Source organism: Drosophila ananassae, chromosome 3R (genome assembly GCF_017639315.1).
Source record: "Drosophila ananassae strain 14024-0371.13 chromosome 3R, ASM1763931v2, whole genome shotgun sequence".
Lineage (NCBI taxonomy): Eukaryota > Metazoa > Arthropoda > Insecta > Diptera > Drosophilidae > Drosophila > Drosophila ananassae.
Genome location: NC_057930.1, coordinates 25,984,810 through 26,005,121, shown reverse-complemented (window position 1 = coordinate 26,005,121; position 20,312 = coordinate 25,984,810). Strand labels below are relative to the sequence as shown.

Sequence of the window (20,312 nt, the reverse complement as noted above, 5' to 3'; positions counted from 1 at the left end):
ATGCCCCATTATTTAATGTATAATTTAGGCCGTTATCAGTCTATTTATTTTGCGAATAATCAAATATTGTCTCGAAGCGGGCAGATATAGTCTAACTTATCCGTTGACTTTTTAGCCTGACGTAAATTTGTTGTCTTTCGATAAGGAGAATATTTGAACATGGCGGGCTTCTTGTCGTTTTTGTTATCGTTATCGCTGCAATTGAAATTTTATTTCCAAAAGTTTATTTTAAGATAAGTACAGTTGGCTTAAATTAACACTATCCATTGTATAATTAAGTCCATTTGGTTCATTATTTACAATTAATTGAAACAAACTTAACCGCTAAATGCTAACCGGTTAGGGATAGGTGTTCATGTTAGCGAAAGATTGCTCTACCATGCAGCCCTGGAAAATGTTATCGATATTTTCTCCCATGGAACCTTCGATTTCTGTGCACACCTCCGATGGCAGATGGACTCACGAACGCGACGGTAAAAGATACAAGATACTCAATCTTGAAGTTACAACAAACTTCCGTTCCGTGCGTGTTTCGTCGAGGAATATTGCATAAATTGATGGAATCGCACATTGACGAGCAGACAATCCGTTGAGTGCAATAGCAGTCTGCCGTTTAATTACACAAAAGAGTGAAAATACCAGTGCGTGTGTGTGTTTGCGTGTGTTTTTAATATCTGTGTGTGTGTCGTCCCAACAAAAATTTCCAATTTCAAGAAAACCAAAATACTGTGAGCAGCAGATTGGGAAATCAAACTAAAATATGCTTAAACTACACTTTGAATAAATTGAAACAAATTGCCAACTAGCTGAAAGCAACCGGAGCACCGAAAATAGCAGAGGGCAGCAAATCAGGAGAAGGTAAATAATTGCCAAAATGTCAAAATGAAAAAAAAACAATATCATAGGGGTCTAGTGGTATAGGCTGGTGGGCTAGGGGGCTGGGCGGAAGGTGGGCTGAATATTTCTTGATTGCTTAAATTGGATTCCCTGAATCCGTTTGCCTTGCATAAATTTTTATGAAAGATAGTTGCCGTTCGCTATTTATTTGCACTTTTTGCTTTTGTTTGGCCAACAAAAAATATTGTCGTGAAATGCCATTGATAAATTTATTAGCAAGGCATTCCGGGAAAATATATACATATAATATATATAGTATAAGTTGAAATAATATTTGTCGTAATGTAATAACGTCGCCCCTTAAGCCCCTTAGCCCGGTTGCCCGTTTATATTTTCACTGTAGTCGCGCTGTGGGCCCAAAAGAGCGATACGAAATTCCCAGAAACGCATTTTCTAATTTAGACCGATTTCTGAGAAGTGACAGACAGCCCAAGCGAGCGAGCCAGAGGCAGATACAAAGATACAGAGATACTCGTACTCACAGATACTACCACTACACGCGACCCAAACGAGGACAGCAGCGGAGTGGTTCGTTGTATGTGTGTGTGTGTGTGTGTGAGTGCTGATGATGTTGGCAGCTGCTGTGCTTGTTGCTGTTGTTGGTGGTTCAGGCTATTGAATGAATGCTGCTGCCGCTGCTGCTGCAAACATTTAACACCGCAAGCCAAGCTGGTCTCACACAGATACAGGTTCGAGTACGAGCAGATGCGGATACAGTGGATGCTAGCGATCGTGAAAGTTTTCACATTGCAATAAAACATTTATCAATAAATTACATATTAGAATTATTATTAGACGCTAATAAATAAAAAATAAAATATATATTTTGTAAGAAAAGTATCTCTCCCTTGAAGGTATAGGGCCCACTGTACTTGCAGTCCTCTCACCAATACCTATACCAATACACACTCGAGCGGAGCTCTGTTGGCCGTGGCTTCTTGCTAAAGGTGTAGCCGCTCAATTCGGCCGAAGCCGTACAACAACAACTACATAAAATAGCAGGAAAAGCAACAACAGAGCCAGGTGGGTGGGAGGGAGAGGTAGAGGTAGTGGTAGAGGGGATGAGAGAGGAACCATCGGAACATCGGCTCTGTTACCCTTCATAAGAAAAGGTGTTATTAACTTCGTTTGTAATGCGTCAAATTGTTGTAGTTGTTGTTGTTGTTGCCCCTTGTCTGAGCGGCAGTGTGTGTGTGTGCACTTTTTTGATTATTCTTGGTAAAACCCGCTCTTACCATCTTCTTCCGCTCATTTCCTTGAATTTTCGTATTAAACTTGAGAGCGTTTTCAATTTTTTTTAATAGCTTTTCATGTGAAACAGTTTCGAGCGGGATAAGTGCAGCCTATGTATGTCGGTGGTAGGGGGACGGGGGCTGCTGCTTAATTGGCTCTTCTCAGTAAGCCAAAGTGAGATGGCAGCTGGCCACAGCATGGGAGAAGTGGTAGTCGGAAAAGAGTGATCTTGCCAAAATGCCAAATAGTCTGTCTGGCCAACAGCTGCCATCCCACTCCCCCTTGCAGGAGGTCACAGGAGAAATGCTCTCTCACAAAGGTGAACTATTGCCCTTCCCCCTCCACCGGTGCTCCTCTTTCATCTCCTATGCCATTGTTATTTGTTTTCCTTTTTTTTCGATGAGATTTTTCGCTGGAAATTTGATTTTGTTCGTTTATTGTTAATTGTTCGCGTGAATTTGTTCAATTGAAACGCAATGCCAAAAGTGAAATGTGGGCAAAACACTCAATTGTGTGAGTGTGTGTGCGAGAGGGGATCTCGAGTGGATTCCCGAAACACAGGAGGGGGGGCAGCTGTTTCTGGCAGAATGAGATGTTTTATGGAGAATCGCAATTAACGGAAAAATACTCTCCACTCGCCATGTACCATATTTACAGTTGTAATGCCGCGAAACGCCATTTTATTTACATTGGATTCCCCTGAAATTCCCTCTAATCGTTAATACTAATTGCAAGTAATTGCGGTGGAAAATAATCCAGAAAATGTATTTTTAATTTTCTTGAGATACTACATATTGATAGTAGTTTCCATTGAAAACGAATAGAATATCCGGAAATAGCTAAAGTTTATTTTCAAATCTATACGATAGGGAAGTTTAAATTTCCCTCTTGTGTTGTCACATCTCTAGTGTCATGGTACCCCTACAAGTGGATCCAACCCGATTTTATTTACATTGGATTCCCCTGAAATTCCCTCTAATCGTTAATAGTAATTGCAAATAATTACGGTGGAAAATAATAGAGAAAATGTATTCTTGAGATAATTATATTATGAGATACTACATATGATAGTAGTTTTCATTGAAGGCCAATAAAGTAACCGGAAATAGCTAAAGTTTATTTTCAAATCTATACGATAGGGAAGTTCAAATTTCCCTCTAGGGTTGTCACGTCTCTAGTGTCATGGTATCCCTGAGAGTCGATCCAAATTTTGTTTTCGAACAAAAGCCAGTTAAACCGAAAACCAGTTCAAGTCTGGCTTATGTAAATTATCTATTTGTCTGCCCGAGTTATGAAACGCAGTATGCACACACGGTCGGGTTTGTTTGTCGAGCAAGCAAAGTTATGAGCAATAACAATCATAATAATAATATCTCTTGACCTTACCCCCGACTCCTGTCTTCTTATCTAAGCCTCATGCCTCATGCCCCATGCCTCCCACCGCCCATGCCCCATGCCCATGCCCACCAGTGCTTACCTACATATTTGCTTTTCTGCGGAAAGGCGAACGAAATGCTTTTGATTGTTCTTAGAATTTCGTTTCGTTTCAACTTTGCAAACGTTTCATTTGATAAGGGGGTGCCCGTGTGTATCTCAGTATTTGTATCTTTGCGCTTGTATCTGTATCTGTATATGTATCTCTATCTGAACAGTGGGCTGGCTAGTTTGTTGATTTTGCAGTTCGTAGTAATTTATCAATGAATTTTTATAGAAGCCTCTATAATCTCGACGGCTGATAGTCTACGCAAAGGTCGTCTTAGTTCGCTATCTGATTCCGTAATCGCTAAATTTAATGCCTATATTCAATCACACTTACAGTCCGTATCAGTTGATATAATAAACCTTCTTGACCACTTTGCTTCAGTCGACCCATAGTCTTGAAGCCAAACGCAGGTACCACCACCTTGTGCACCCGAAGAAGTCATAAACCTACCTCAATTGAAAGGTATGTAGTGGGATTTCGTGATCTATTTCCCAAGGGGGCCTGTGTCCTAAGCACCTTAAGCTTCTATTATAATCTGAGGTGTATTACGGTAACCTGAAATTCCCATTAATCACCATTCTGGTCAACCTGTGCCCCGTGGCTATCTATCTATTTCCCGGGAAGTTCTTCGTCTTATCTCTACGGGAGTGACCTTATCATTCAGAAGATGATACGATTATGATATGAGAGTCAGGTCTGGTGTGCCGTTAGGAGCTCCACAACAAAAGTTCTGGGAGCTTATGGCCATAATTTCAGCTTAACCCAAACAAAAGGAGCCCACGAGCACAAAAGTATCTCTAGGGCATCAGCATAAATAGAAAACCAGACCAGAAAACATTCGGGCTAACCCGGACCCGGGGCGAATTAAGTTGAATTTTTTTTGTTAGTGCTTTCGTTTAATCAGAAAACCGCACACTCACAGACTGGACTGACTGACTGACTGAACTCCATGACTTCACCAAAACATGTGAGTACCGTGTGCATATTTTCCAGGAATTTTTCCACCACGGATACTACGGATGTGTGTGTGCGTGTGTCCATGACGGATTTATCATGGAGAGCCTTTTGCGCTGTGTGTGCCAATTTCCAAGAAATCGCCCCTTTTCGCATTTAATGTTAATATTATTATTTTCATTATTATCGTTTTCGGGCCTAGATAATCAACACCCATGTGTAGGTAGGTAGGTAGGTAGGTAGCTGTGCTCCCGCTCTACCTTGTGATAACAGAACCTCCAGTGGAGAGAGAGAGAGTGAGTGAGATGTGGAGCGTAATATAAACAAAATAATTTCTTACGTCAATGGAGGTACTCTACTACCACCACTACTACTCTCCCACCACTAAGCAGCACACCTTATAAGATCTAACGGAACATAATCAGTCACGAACTTTTATGAGGAGGGGGGAGGTGGGAGGCAGTACACACAGATACAGATACTCTTCAACTGTATCTGTGTATCTCGTAGTATATAGCTCGTGCCCGGGCCGATTTTACTGGAAATGCTAATTAAAGTTCCGTATAAGTATGAATTCCGAAATGGAATGATGAGAACCGTTTGTTTATTTATCACTTTTTATTTTTTTTTCTCTCTGCAGCCCAATGAATGGGTGGACTGCGAATCCGAACCCAAAGCGTAATAAATAAATCTCATTTCAATTTTCCTGCGAAAAAATATATCAAAATGAAATACACTTTCTCAGGATGGGCCTCCACCTTCTCCTGCCCTCCTCCACCATGTTGGCACTTTACTGCTCCGCTTTGCATGTGATTTTATTTTCAAGCGAACTTCATTTGCGAATTCCCAGTAAATGCAAAACAAAATGGAAACAAAAAAGCAAAAAACGAGAGAAAAAAAGAAGCTACGTCGTCGGCTACAACAAAAAGTAATTGAATTCGCTTTAAAATCCTACGCCGCCTGCCCCCGTTCGGTTGGGGCTTCTTCTCATCGAAGCTCCCTCCCTCTCCGCTTGGCAACAGGGTATACTCGTTTCTTCAATCATTTCGGCACAATCATAAATATTAATTATTTTCGAGGACTTTATGGCTAAATCGTGACTATAATGTTAACGGGTTTTGTGGGCTTTTTCATTAGAATTTTAATTTTTCATAGAAAATAAATAATATATTATAGAGAACTTCTATCTTCGACTAGGCCCGATCTCCTCTGTGGCTTACTTTTTTTTTTTCGCTTTTGCACTTGCCACATTCCGTCCCCCATACGCCCCGTTGACCGCAATTCGCGCTGCTGTTTTGTTGTGACAATTTCTGCGTAAAACATAATACCCACATACACACACTGCCCCACACACACACACTCTTACCTAGTACAGTGGGCCAGGCCAGCTAAGTCGCTGGGAAGGTTACAAAAAAGTCATTTGAAGTGCCCGGCACCGGCACCGGCACCGCGACTCTCCAAATCATTTTTTAATAACGGACCTTGGCGGGGCGCGGTCCATGTACGAAAATTATTCACTTACAGATAATAAGATTGGATTGTTCCGAGTTGGAAATACAAAAAACCAGTTACCAGCTTTCAATTGGCGTTTTTTGTATGAGCTCATTACGGCCGAGAATTCCCAGGCCTCTCTACCCAGGGGGGTTACTTGTAATATTTATATCCAACTTTTAATTCAAATATTTTGTCTAAAAATAGTTAATAAAATTTAAATATTTGTCTGCTCTGATTTCTTGTATTTCACCTTTTTCGATTTGAATAAAATTCGCATACATTTCAGACTGAATTTTATTTAGGAAGGGTGATTCCCCCTCTCAGTTATTGGTGGTGGAGTCCCTTATTTGCTATTCAAGCCACTTGGAGCCACAGAGTGGACTGGCTTTCTTTCTGCCATCTCCTACCATTTATCAACATTTTTACCCCGAACAAGTTATGTATTAGATCACTATCCGCATTTGGATTTCTGACGAAATTTCGCATTGTCTGCAGCGGCGCAGAAAACTTCAGCTGCTGCTCGTTGGCTCCGCTGGCTCTCCGCTTGGCAACAACAAAAAAAATAACAGACCCTAAGCAAACAAAGGCGGAGAGGGGCTACCCCAGCTGTCGGGGCAGGAGCGGCAAGTTGCGAGCCTGGACGGACGAGCCCTCGAACCTTCAGACTCATTCTGTGACTCATGATCGCCTCCGGCTACCTAAACTGGCACTGGCCTCCTCAGCCACTGAGAGAAAAGCGGGAATCTTATCTCTCCTTCAACAGACAGTCTGTCTCCTCATCGATATCTCACAGATACCTCACCTGAAACACCTGAATCTTTTTCCGCCAGTGTATTATGTTCCACATATCCCTCTCCTTAAGCCCGGCTTGAGTTTATCCGCCGTAATTCCATTGAAAAATTCTGTTGGCTGGCAGTCGTCTCATGCGGGTCTCTCGGAATCTCTGAAGTTGAATCTCGAGTTCAAGTCTGCGATTCTGGGCTTTGTATTTCATCATAGTCGTAAAAATACGATAATACGAAACCTTCCACTCACTCTCGGTTAGGGGAAACTGAATAATTATTAAAGTCATATACTGATTACTCACTCGATCGCTCGCTCATTGATTAAATCGTACGATAATCGAACGATGCAGCACGTGCGGCACGAAGTATCTAAGTATCTGTATCTATAATTGTGTGCAAATTACCGTTAGAAAGTTGGCTCAATCCAACGGTGAATACAAATTGATTGGCCAGCCAGTCAGTCTATAATTTGAATGATCGGCTTAGACCTCCCTAACTTACAGATACATCTGCATATGAACGTTTTTCCAGCTAAACACTTAATTTATTATTTTTGGATTCTCGTTAAAAAGCTGCAATTTTTGACTGTTTACCGTTTGTGGGTCGGGTCTGTATTTCCGGGAAGTGGCTTTAATGCTTCCCCAACACCACCAACCACCAGCCACCACCATTTTTGGGAAAAATTGTGAAAATATTGTATATGCACTGTTAATTGCCTCGATTGTTCGACAAGGGTTCGACGACGATACTCGAGTGCTTGGCTTGTTCGAATTCGTATTCGTTCGAGTGTTTGATTAGGCCCACAAACAAACCCGTACACATATTGCTCGTTAGGTGATTAACACGAGGGAATTCCGAGGAAAGCGCCCAGGGCTGACAGAGCTGAGGTCACAGAATCGGGCGATAAGTAGAGAACCCCACACCTCCCTCGGGGAAAGTGGGGGGGAACTTGAGTCCACTGGGATGGGAAATTCTGCCAATTGAGAGATTCCATTCTAGGAACTGATAACCAAAGTTTCCGATTAAGACCCCTTGATTAAAATTCTCCGATTCGAAGTATTCCCTAATTAGCTGAAGCGATAAACAATATTTATGAAACTCCCTAATTTTTCATAAGCCAAAAAGTTGAAATTCTTGATGATTTATAGCCAAGTTTATTGGTAAAGGAATTTTAAAGAAATTAAAACACTTATTTTCTCAAAAACTGATAAGAAACAATTGTAGTCATAGTTCCAGTAGAGTCATGTAGGGTCTTCCTCCAATCCCTGAAGTACTCCAATCTACGACTTAAAAATCACTTCTTATGAAATATTTATGATACATGTGTGTAGGACGAAGTCTCTGGTGGCTTTTATGAGGAAATTAATGACAGAGTGCCTTTGTCATTAAATCGCATTGGCCAACTGGAGAATGAAAAAACCACAAACGGAAAGCTATTGCTCATTGGTCCAATTTCGGGGTAACTACCAAGAATTCCAACCAAGAGTGAGTCACTCTAACCTGTGCGATGCGTCTGCCTGTTGTCAGGGCTTTTTACAGAGAACTTCCACAACTTCCAGAACTATGTAGGTGACACATCTGGGCATGTGGGTGATAAGGATTCGCCAGTAAACCCATTAGTCAGCGGAAAGAGCGATCAGGAACAAGGCGGGCCCCCCTCCTGAACTATGCATTGAATGGAACTTATCAGATAATAATTCTCCAACTTGTGAATGAGGCTAGCAGTGCCCCCCGAACAGATAACCCCAGTTGACCCAACAGTCACATGACTGGCACTGCACACAAATACGTCCATGACGTACTCTGTACTTGAACATTGATTTCATCATCCCCCATAGCCTTCGCGGGTGAGGAGTCTAAAAATAGGATGCGCCCCATTATAATTTAGAGAGTATTTGTGCTCCGGCCCGTCTTCGGGGGGAACTGGTGCGTGGGATTGGAATGCGCGCCATTGTTTATCATTATCCCCAGTCTCGTAATCATCTGCCTGATGGGATCCGTTCCTCCTCCTCGGCGCAGTGACTCAGTTCGTGGGGGAGTTCTCTCCCAAGGCGCAGTACTTAGACTGAGTTGCATTTAATTGCTCATTTGACCGCCGAATGGGTCCCTTAGACTACACCCTTCTCCAGTCTGGCTCCGTAATTAAAATTTGCTCTGGTGAAGCCCCCACCAAGTGATGACTCCGTGCTGTAGGTCAAGACATCGCGGCGCTTCACACGCCGCCACCGCAAAAAAAACTCGTTCTTCCCGAGCCGGCCAGTGACTCTATTTCTGGAGGTGGCGAAATGTGGAAACCTGCTAACTTGGCCAGTCAATAATGATCGGGCGGAAAGGGAGTGGATTCCGTTACCTAATGGTGTGGAATGGATTGTTACCTAAGCTAAGATAATAGAAGCTACCTACCGCCTAGATACCTCTACCCATGTAAGCTGTTTGCGAATGAGCTCATGTTCCATAGTATAGATTATAATTACTATTAGTACATCCCCCTTTTAAAAAATAAATATATTAACTAACTTTTCGAATTTTTCCGTTTCAGAAGCCCCACCGGAATCTACTGCCACGTTCAGAGCTTCCAATGGGTCATCACTTCAGCAAGCCTGCAACTGCACGAGCCAACCAGAGCCACAACCAGAGCAGCAGGTCCTCCAGCGACGACATCAAGGAATTCGACTCAATTAGCCTGGCCGAGGAGCAGCTCCAGGCGGAAGAGATCGCCAGCAGCTCGCCGGCGGAAGTGCGTCAGATCATCATTAAGATTCAGCTGGCCAAGATGGAGAACGGCAATGCAGGTGCATCGCTGGTGGAGCAGCAGTTCCCCGAGGAGCGGCTGGTGATAGAGGAGGGCGGCTCCGCGGACGTGGAGACGGAAGGTGCCGTCGCCTCGTTGTCTGCGGACACGCTAAATGCAAATGGCCAGATCGTCAATGTGGGTGTGGGCATGGGCCTGGAAGTCGGTGTCGGTGTTGGTGTGGGGGTCGGGGTGGTGCCAAATCGAACTGCCGGCAGTTCAACGGAAGCGCCAAAAACCGAGAGACAGTCCGTGAATAACAACAATTTAGCGGGAAGCGTCGGAGCGGCGATTAGTACTCTGCAATTGCATGACGGGAACAGCAACAACCCCAAACCCACACCCGACGAACTCGACGCCGTCGACGTAGACGACGACGATGTGGTGGATGAGTCGCTGCTCCGTCGGCGTCGCAGCAGCGGCAACCACGAGTCCGAAGTCGTTGAGTACTGCGAGGTGCTCGAGTCGCTGCCAGTCAGCGGCATGTTGTCGACGGGAACGCAACTCACGAGCAAGCAAGGTGGGCAAAAATCCAACTAAATCTTAAATAAATAGGCCCGAAATCGGCTCTCTCTTAAATAACAGTGCACAGAAAAAAATATTACCACTATAGTGATTATTTTTGAAATGAAAGTGAGGAATAAAATATCAAATTAGTGATAAAGTTCAGTGACAACCACTCGCCACTCGAATCTGATAATCAGACTGAATTAAGCAAATTTGAATGCCTCTTAAAGTGAAGCAATTGAAGCTAATTAAATAAACCTCAAGTGTCTCGAGTACCTGAAAGTAAAGTATCTTCAAGATGCTTACGAGCTGTGACTAAAAATAGAACCTCAAAGTGTTATCCGACTTTGTCTTAATCACAAACAAATAAGTCATTAGCTTACTCAAATAAATACGAATTAAATATAAAACAAACACTAATATTTTAGTTTAGTTAGCTAGTCATTGAGTGTAATGTTTTTTCTGTGCACAGTTCAAAAAACAATTACAAATTCCCCGAAAAGTACTCATAAATTGCATTTCTTCCGAAAAACAGCTACCAGAAACAGTTCAACGAACAGTTGCTGTCGGAGTCGCAGCAGCAAAGCAGTGTCCATGGGAGCCACAGTCTCGTCTTCGGTCGCCGGATCGGCGGCCGCCGCCTCCTCCTCCGGTTCCAAGCGGCGGTGCTGCAAGTGCAAGTGTCGCGACGCCTTCCGGGGACTCAGGGACATGCTGCCCACCTCCTCGGGCAGTAACTCCTCCAACTCAAGCAAAAAGGACACCAGTGCGGCAACCAGTGCGGCAGTATCGCGGAAAGCCCGTACTGCGGATCGTCGGTCCACGCCGGCCACCTTGGGGTCTGTCAGCGGCAGCTCCTCGATGCCCGGCCAGAGGCTACAGAGCCAGAGGAAGCGCAACTCGGTGGCCGTGCCGGATGCGAGCCACCATCATCACCAGGTGATCATCAGGATAACATCGCCGCGCTTCGTCGTGGAGTCGCCCAACGGCCGGGTCACCGTGGTCACGGAGCCAGTGGCCCCCCAAACGCCCCTCACTCCGCCCCAGCCGCGCCCCATGACGGTAGCCGTTCCGGGCAACAACGCAGCAGCATCCTCGTCCTCGTCCCGCAACGTGACCGTGCACTCGCAGATCGACTTCATGCACTGTTTGGTGCCCGATCTCGAAAAGATCACGAACAGCAGCTTCTACTGGGGCAAGATGGACCGCTACGAGGCGGAGCATCTGCTCGAGGGTAAGCCGGAGGGCACGTTCCTGCTTCGCGACTCCGCCCAGGAGGAGTTCCTCTTCTCGGTCACATTCCGCAAGTACGGCAGATCTCTGCATGCCCGCATCGAGCAGAGTGGTCACAAGTTCAGGTGAGGATTAACTGTCCCAGGAATGTGCTCATCAAATACTAACGATTCCCCATCTCCCAACAGCTTCGACTGCCACGATCCGTGCGTTTTCACAGCCCCCACGGTGACGGGCCTCCTGGAGCACTACAAGGACCCCGCCTGCGTCATGTTCTTTGAGCCCTGCCTCACCATGCCACTGCACCGTCGCCAGACCTTCTCCCTGCAGCAGCTGGCGCGGGCCACCATCGTCTCCAATACTAACTACGACGGAATCAACCAGCTGGAGCTGCCTGGAAGGCTGAAGAGCTACCTCAAGGAGTACCACTACAAGCAGAAGCTGCGCGTCAAGCCCTGCGACCTGAACACCCCGGTGCCCTGTTACGGGGACGTATAGCGGGCGGAGCAACAGGTGGGCTTCGCCTACTACGAGGATGTGGAGAGCCAGAGCGAGGACGAGGACGACGAGGCCGTTAACATACGGGTCTCCTATGTCCAGCACGCCGAGGTGGTTGCCCAGCTGCAGCAACAGCAACAACAACAACAGCAGCAGCAGCAGGCCTCCACCAGCGCCAAGTCCTCCTCGAATCTGCAGGAGCAGCTCAGCCGGTTGCCCAATCGGATGGCAGCCGCCCTGGGCAGGATGTCGGCCAATCTGAACTGTTACCAGTCGGTGACCTGATGAAGCTGACCTAAGGAACGGAAGCCGCAGGAACAACCCTAGAAACCAAAACTCAACTCGAGACAATCCCAGTGCATTGTGTGTGCCGCCACCATAAAGAAAACCAAGCATAAGCTACAAAAAGCCCTAAAAACAAAACAAATGTCAAGAGTGGCCTGCGTCCCAGCCACTTGGAGTTAAGACACTCTTGTTGGCGGGTGTCTGAGAAGTAGAAATCAAAATCGCATATAGATAATTGTACTATAAACTAAGTATTACAAAAGAAGCCCCCTCTCCTTCAATGATAAGTATTACAAAAAGAAAAGCCAACAATCAAGCATTATATTTTCCCCCCAAGTATTTTTGTAATATTTCGTTGTATTTATTTTAATCTATTGAATCTAAATTATGTGTAAATATTTTAAATATTACTATTATAAATATTATACAGCCTAGTTAGTGTAAACCTCTCATTAGCCAAATTTCCAATTGTAATTTCGCCTATTTATACAAATATTATTTATTTATTCGAAGTGATTTCGTTTCGTTTCGTGGCGAGTGCTTTGTTTTTATCACACAAACCAATTATACAAATGTAAACCATTGTAAATAGACCCCCTTCCCCCACTAGCTAATAGCTATATTATTATACTGAAATTATAAATCATGTATTCCTACCTAGGTGGTTGCTGTTATTCGTAAACATTCAATAAGCAGTTGTTTCAAAACCTATTGACATATCCGAAGTGTTGATGAGCATGAGAATCAATATTCACAAAAAACAAACAAAAAAATCTAAAGAAACAAAAAAATAAGCCAAACAAATAAAGTTCATGAAGATATTAGAAAAATTTTGAATTTTTCTTCATTTTTCAGGTGTTGGGGCTTTCAGGTATTAAGTTTTATTTAGGTTTCAAAAATGGAATATTCTTGACTTTTCAAATGAATACATCAACTTTGAGGAATTTACTACTTCCACCATTATTCTAGACTTCTAATTTAGGATTTTTTTATTAGAAGTAGATTTTGGGAGCGACTTGAGGAATATTTTGGCCAATTTAAGGTATTCTAATAGTTTTTCTTCAAGCCTTTTGAATTTTGGAGCCAAAACATACTTAAAATCTTTCCCAACACTGACCGGACAGTGTGGCCATATCACTCAAGTTTATCGATATCATCAATATGCCAATACATCGATATTCTCCCATGTCACATCACCAGCATAAACATCGATATACATATATATACTATAAGCTGATATAAATATAACAAAACGGAATCGGCTGATAAAAATATAAACAGCGCCGTGAAAAGACGTCTCGGCGGAAGAGTTGAAGATAATTTGTTGATTGGTTCTGCTTTTGTTCAAACACCTTGTTTTTCGCATACTGAAGCTCCGATTTCGCGAAGAGATAGCGTGCTTCCATCGCCGCTGAATGATAGCTCTTAGTGCGCTTTTGACCAAATACACGATCGGTATTATGAGTAATTTAAGTAATGGCAACCAGCAGCAGCAACAGCAACAGCCCCAGCAGGCACAGCAAGGCCAGAACGCCCAACAGCCGCCACAGAACGAGGCGGCTGGGGCGGCGGAGTTTGTTGCCCCACCGCCCGGATTAGGTGCTGCCGTGGGCGTGGCAGTCATGCAACAGCGCCAGCGCCTCATCCAACAGCAACAGCTGCAGCAGCAGCAACAGAATCCCGCCGCCGAGGGCAGCAACATGGGCCTGGACCGGGGCAGCTGCCTCCTGCGGTACGCCAGCCAGAACTCTCTGGACGAGAGCTCCCAGAAGCATGTCCAGCGGCCGAACGGAAAGGAACGGGGCACCGTGGGCCAGTACAGCAATGAGCAGCACACGGCCCGCTCCTTCGACCAGATGAACGAGATGCGCAAGTAAGACCTGCTCCCGCCTCCCGCACATCCCCACCAAAGGGTGGAAACCTGTTTAGATCCCGCCTACCCGCTTAGCCGCTTAGTCGATTAGATTATCATGAATACTAAACGGAAACTTTCAGTTGGGATGACCTACCCCACAGTAGTGTTAAATATAACCCAGCCGACGATCCACATTTATTAAAAATATCTCCATTGTGCGGCCAAACAAAGGGAACACATTATATGGCCATAATGTCAGTTGGACAGGTGCTCTGTCTCGGCGGATTTTTTTGCTCATTTGGGCCAAGATGCGAAAAGTGTTCGCTGAAAAATATCAGACGATCGCATATTTGCGCAGTTCGCTTTGTGTGGCTCGCCTAATATTTGTATTTGTACAAAATATTTGCCCAGCGCTTTTGTCGCGGGGCCATTCGCATTAATTATTGTCTAGTTTTATTATGATGAGTTTTATACGGCGTTTGGCTTTCGGGTTTTGGCTTTGGCTTTGGCGTCCGCATTAGGCCACGACCTTGAACTTGGTGTCGGCCAAAATATAAAACTAAAAACAAAATAAAACATCACGGTTTCGAATCGAATTTCGATTCCGCTTCCGCCTCGCTAGTCTTTCGTGGCTTACTGGAAAACTACTGGCGGCATGGAAACTTTTTTCGGCCAGTTACAACAAACTCGTTTTGGGCCGAAAGTGAATGTGGCGAAACACAAAATAGGCTTCACACACTCGCCGATAACTAGATCGTTATTTATTGGCTCCGAGTTCCGATTTCTATTTATGGATTCTGTTTATTTTCGCCAGGAACTTCTCAGATTGTTTGTTTTCGTTAAGAAATGATACACATACATATGCCAGAAAAATAATATTTGTAAACAACCAGCCAGTCACTTGGCCGCGAGGAGATTAGTTAAAGTACTATATTCACTTTCGCATCCATATTTTCAGACAAAAACAGCTCTGTGATGTGATATTGGTTGCCGACGATGTGGAGATCCACGCCCACCGCATGGTCCTGGCCTCCTGCAGCCCGTACTTCTACGCGATGTTCACCAGCTTCGAGGAGTCGCGCCAGGCGAGGATCACCCTCCAAAGTGTCGATGCCCGCGCCTTGGAGCTGCTCATCGACTACGTGTACACGGCCACCGTGGAGGTGAACGAGGACAACGTGCAGGTCCTGCTGACGGCGGCCAACCTCCTGCAGCTGACCGACGTCCGGGACGCCTGCTGCGACTTCCTGCAGACCCAGCTGGACGCCAGCAACTGCCTGGGCATCCGGGAGTTTGCCGACCTCCACGCCTGCGTGGAGCTCCTTAACTATGCAGAGACCTACATAGAACAGCATTTTAAGTGAGTTTCAAGTTACTGCTCATAGTTGCAGCATCACGATCATTAGTTTTGATACTTTCCGATCAATTAATCTTCTCCAGTCACAGGTTTTGATTCATCACTCACTCGCTTGTGACTACAGCTGACGCACTGCAAGTCACTATCGAATGAATTAAACAATTTCCCATTATCAGAGGTCAATTATTCAATAATAAGTACTACTTTGAACAACATCTTATCAGGTGTTTCTTCAAGTGCCTGTATTGCGTTCTAATTTTGTAGGAAACAGGTTATTCCAAACAGAATACAGCATACTTAAGAATTGTGTATTATTTCAGAGATTCATAGAATTCCCCACCAATAATGCTCTGCAGGCAAAGAATGCCTCAATTTTAAGTAAAATAATGAATTAGCAATTGAAATGATGCAACCGGTTTTCGCAAACACTCCGTTAATTTTTGTTAATTCCCTTTCTGAATGTTTATTTTTTTGCTTTTTTTGCAGCGAGGTGATCCAGTTCGATGAGTTTCTGAATCTGTCCCACGAGCAGGTCATCAGCCTGATTGCCAACGACCGAATCTCCGTGCCGAACGAGGAGCGCGTCTACGAGTGCGTGATCGCCTGGCTGCGCTACGATGTCCCGATGCGGGAGCAGTTCACCTCGGCGCTCATGGAGCACGTGCGCCTGCCCTTCCTCTCCAAGGAGTACATCACGCAGCGCGTCGACAAAGAACTGCTGCTCGAGGGCAACCTGGTGTGCAAGAACCTGATCATCGAGGCCCTCACCTACCACCTCCTGCCGACGGAGACCAAGTCGGCCCGGACTGTGCCCCGCAAGCCGGTGGGCATGCCCAAGATCCTTCTCGTGATCGGCGGCCAGGCCCCCAAGGCCATTCGCTCCGTGGAGTGGTACGATCTGAGGGAGGAAAAGTGGTACCAGGCCGCGGAGATGCCCAACCGCAGGTGCCGCTCGGGATTGAGTGTCCTGGGGGACAAGGTCTACGCCGTTGGCGGCTTTAACGGCTCTCTACGCGTGCGCACAGTAGATGTCTACGATCCGACCACCGATCAGTGGGCCAACTGTAGCAACATGGAGGCGCGACGCTCGACCCTGGGCGTGGCTGTCCTCAACGGATGCATTTACGCCGTGGGAGGATTCGACGGCACCACAGGTCTCTCCAGTGCGGAGATGTACGATCCCAAGACTGACATCTGGCGGTTCATCGCCTCAATGTCCACACGTCGCAGTTCGGTGGGTGTGGGCGTGGTGCACGGCCTCCTGTACGCCGTGGGCGGCTACGATGGCTTCTCCCGGCAGTGCCTCTCCTCGGTGGAGCGCTACAACCCGGACACTGACACCTGGGTGGCGGTGGCGGAGATGAGCTCGCGACGCAGTGGCGCCGGAGTGGGTGTGCTCAACAACATTCTCTATGCCGTAGGCGGCCACGATGGTCCCATGGTCCGCAGATCCGTGGAGGCGTATGACTGCGAAACGAACTCGTGGCGCTCAGTGGCGGATATGTCGTACTGCCGACGGAATGCGGGAGTGGTGGCCCACGATGGACTTCTGTACGTGGTTGGGGGGGACGATGGCACCTCCAATCTTGCCTCCGTGGAGGTCTACTGCCCGGACTCGGACAGCTGGCGCATCCTGCCCGCTCTGATGACCATCGGGCGCAGCTATGCGGGCGTCTGCATGATCGACAAGCCCATGTGAATGGAAGAGCAGGGTGCATTGGCACGGTAAGAGGAGTCTTAAGTATGAGTTACAACTTTGTCACTGATTAGTAATCTTTTCCAGACAAGCGGCTTCGCTGGCCATCGCACTGTTGGATGATGAGAATAGTCAGGCGGAGGGCACTGTGGAGGGCGCCATTGGCGGCGCCATCTACGGTAACCTGGCTCCGGCTCAGGCGCCAGCGGCTCCCCCGGCTCCGGCTGCGGCCCAGCCGCAGAATCATCCGCACTACGAGAACATATACGCGCCCATAGGCCAGCCCAGCAACAGCAACAACTGCAGCAACAACATCAGCAACCAAAATGCTGCAGCTGCCAATGCAAATGCCAATGCCAATGCCCCTGCAAATGCCGAGGAAGTTCAGATGCCACCACAACCAGCACCAACTGAAGCCAATGCCAATGTCAATAATAGCAGTAACAGCAACAATAATCAATCAGCAGGAGGAGCAGTAGCGCCACAACAGCAGCAGCAGCAGCAACCACAAGCACAGCCACATCAGCAACAACCATCTCAGCAACCGCCACGAGTCCTGCCTATGAATAATTACAGGAATGATTTGTACGACCGATCAGGAGGAGGGGGATCCCCGGGAGGAATCCTTGGGTCCAGCTCGTCAGCCGCCTACGATGTTCCCAGAGCCGTGAGATCTGGCTTGGGATACCGACGAAACTTCCGCATTGATATGCAGAATGGTGCGTAGAATTTAAAATCAATAAACAGATTTCTAAAAGTACATTATCTCCACAGCAAATCGCTATGGCACTGGTCTGCGCTGTGCTCCCCTCTATTCCAACAGTCGCTCCAATTGCCAGCGGCAGCGCAGTTTCGATGACACAGAGTCCACGGATGGCTACAACCTGCCCTACGGAACAGGCACCATGCGGTATGAGAACATCTACGAACAGATTCGCGACGAGCCTCTTTACCGCGCCTCGGCGGCTAACAGAGTGCCGCTCTACACCCGTCTGGATGTTCTGGGTCACGGAATCGGCAGGATCGAGAGGCACCTGAGCTCCTCCTGCGGCAACATAGACCACTATAACCTGGGAGGCCACTACGCTGTATTGGGACACTCGCATTTTGGGACCGTGGGTCACATACGACTGAATGCAAATGGATCCGGAGCCGGAAACGGAAGTGGAGGAGTCACTGGAACGACAGCCACCAGTGCCTGCAACGTGCCAAACTGCCAGGGATACGTGGGGAGTACAAGCTCCTCGGTTCCCGTGGATTATGCCAATGTGAAGGTTCCTGTGAAGAACAGTGCCTCCAGCTTTTTTAGTTGCCTGCATGGCGAGAACTCTCAGAGCATGACGAATATATACAAGACTTCGGGCGCCCTGGCTGCCCACAACTCGCCCCTGACTCCCAATGTATCCATGGAACGGGCCGCAAGATCCGCCTCGGCTGGAGCTGCAGGAACAGCTCCCGAAGAGCCACCACAGCCCGAAAACCTGGCCTCGGCCGCAAGTGGCAGCTCCAATCGGCCCACAGGCGCCATTCCAAAAGTGAAGTCAAAGGCGCCCAAGGAAAGCGGTGGGTCGTCCACTAGCGGATCCTCATCTGCCGCGGAAAAGAGTGTAGCCTCTGGAGCTGGAAAAAGTGGCACCCTGGCCAAGAAATCTGCCTCCGCGTCGGGAGATGCCAATGGAACCTTGAACCGCATCTCCAAGTCGAGCTTGCAGTGGCTGTTGGTGAACAAATGGTTGCCATTGTGGATTGGCCAGGGTCCTGACTGCAAGGTGGGAATACAATATTATCGAAAACATATTGAAAAAAAAATAATTCTTAAAAATGTATGTACTTTCTAGGTGATCGACTTCAACTTTATGTTTTCGCGTGACTGCGTCAGCTGCGACACCGCGTCCGTGGCCTCGCAAATGTCGAATCCCTATGGGACACCCCGTTTGGGCGGGCTTCCTCAGGACATGGTCCGATTCCAGGGCACCTCCTGCGCAGGAGGCTGTGGCGCCACTTCTACTATGGGGCGAAGGGAGAACAGTGGCTCCGGTCGGCCCCTGCACAGCACCTTGAGTCGCCTGAGGAGTGGAGCAGAAAAAAGAAACCAGGGGGCTGGGGTGGTGGGTAACTACCGCTACGAGGATCCCTCCTACGAGAATGTCCACGTCCAGTGGCAAAACGGGTTTGAGTTTGGGCGGTCCCGAGACTACGATCCGAATCCCAACTACCACCAGCAGCGTCCCATGTTGCAGAGGGCCAGGTCGGAGAGTCCCACTTTCAGCAACCAGCAGAGGCGTCTCCAGAGACAAGCGGCTCAAGCTCAGCAGCAGCAGCAGCAGCAGCAGCAATCGAAGCCTCCTGGATCACCGGATCCCTACAAGAACTACAAACTGAATACGGAGAACAATAGTTTTAAGCCGAAAGTGGCCGAGGAGCTAGAGGGAGCCGTGGGTGGGGCGGTGGTGGAGAAGGCTGCGTCCCCAGAAGTTGAACTGGAAGTCGTGGATCCCGTGAACTTGAGTGATAATGAGACTGAGACAACCAGCAGCAGTCCGAACAACCCTCCAGGCTCAAGCAACCTTAATGAGCAGCACGAGTAAAGAGGAGTACATTTTTCAGCAAAGTCTACCATTAAAATATTCGATAAAATTATTTGGCATACGCTGCTCTTCGAAATTAGATCTCACACAAACGAAATGAATCGACCAAACCAAAAACTGGAGAAAATATATATCAAATTTCAAGGATTAGGCCACTCTGGTAGCGTGGAGTTTGATATTAATATTATATAACGATCGAATATTATGTTGCATTCTGTAGTTGTGTAGTTGAAACGAATACTTTTGTGTGTCATGTCGCGTTATATAGTCTATAGTCCTAAGAGCCATATCATATCCGAGTAGAATCCATAAGCAATATGCATTTGAAGTACGATTATGGTTTAAAAGTTCCGTCTCCTGTTTCACTGCCCATCTCGAATTATTTCCATTATTTTGTTGCAAATTGGCTGCTGTTATGCTACGGCTTTAAAACGAAACGATAAGTTTAAAGTTTAAAGTAGAACTCTCCATTAGAAACCAATAGTTTAAGTCAATTAGAGTTACAGGTATTATTTACACGCATCTATATATATATTCAAGCGCATATACAATACTCTAGAAGTGGTACATTCAACATATATAATTATAGAACATACTTACATGTGTATTGAGTTTAACTAATTCATAATAAACCAAAATAGTTCAACGACACTGGC

General features: G+C 46.5%; 2 protein-coding genes across 2 annotated transcripts; both read left to right on the top strand.

The window, feature by feature from the left end:
- The first annotated feature begins 217 nt into the window (after positions 1–217).
- Positions 218–12,990, top strand: LOC6497896. Its single transcript, XM_032451781.2, has 4 exons — positions 218–858; positions 9,386–10,157; positions 10,680–11,502; positions 11,566–12,990. Exons 2-4 carry the CDS (start codon positions 9,425–9,427, stop codon positions 11,873–11,875), a joined length of 1,866 nt encoding a protein of 621 aa, XP_032307672.1. The 5' UTR covers positions 218–858; positions 9,386–9,424; the 3' UTR covers positions 11,876–12,990.
- A 356-nt stretch (positions 12,991–13,346) lies between these two features.
- LOC6497897 (ring canal kelch protein) lies at positions 13,347–20,307 on the top strand. The gene is made up of 6 exons (XM_001961633.4): positions 13,347–14,033; positions 14,974–15,375; positions 15,859–17,097; positions 17,156–17,787; positions 17,843–18,837; positions 18,907–20,307. Exons 1-6 carry the CDS (start codon positions 13,576–13,578, stop codon positions 19,654–19,656), a joined length of 4,476 nt encoding a protein of 1,491 aa, XP_001961669.3. The 5' UTR covers positions 13,347–13,575; the 3' UTR covers positions 19,657–20,307.
- Positions 20,308–20,312: the final 5 nt, after the last annotated feature.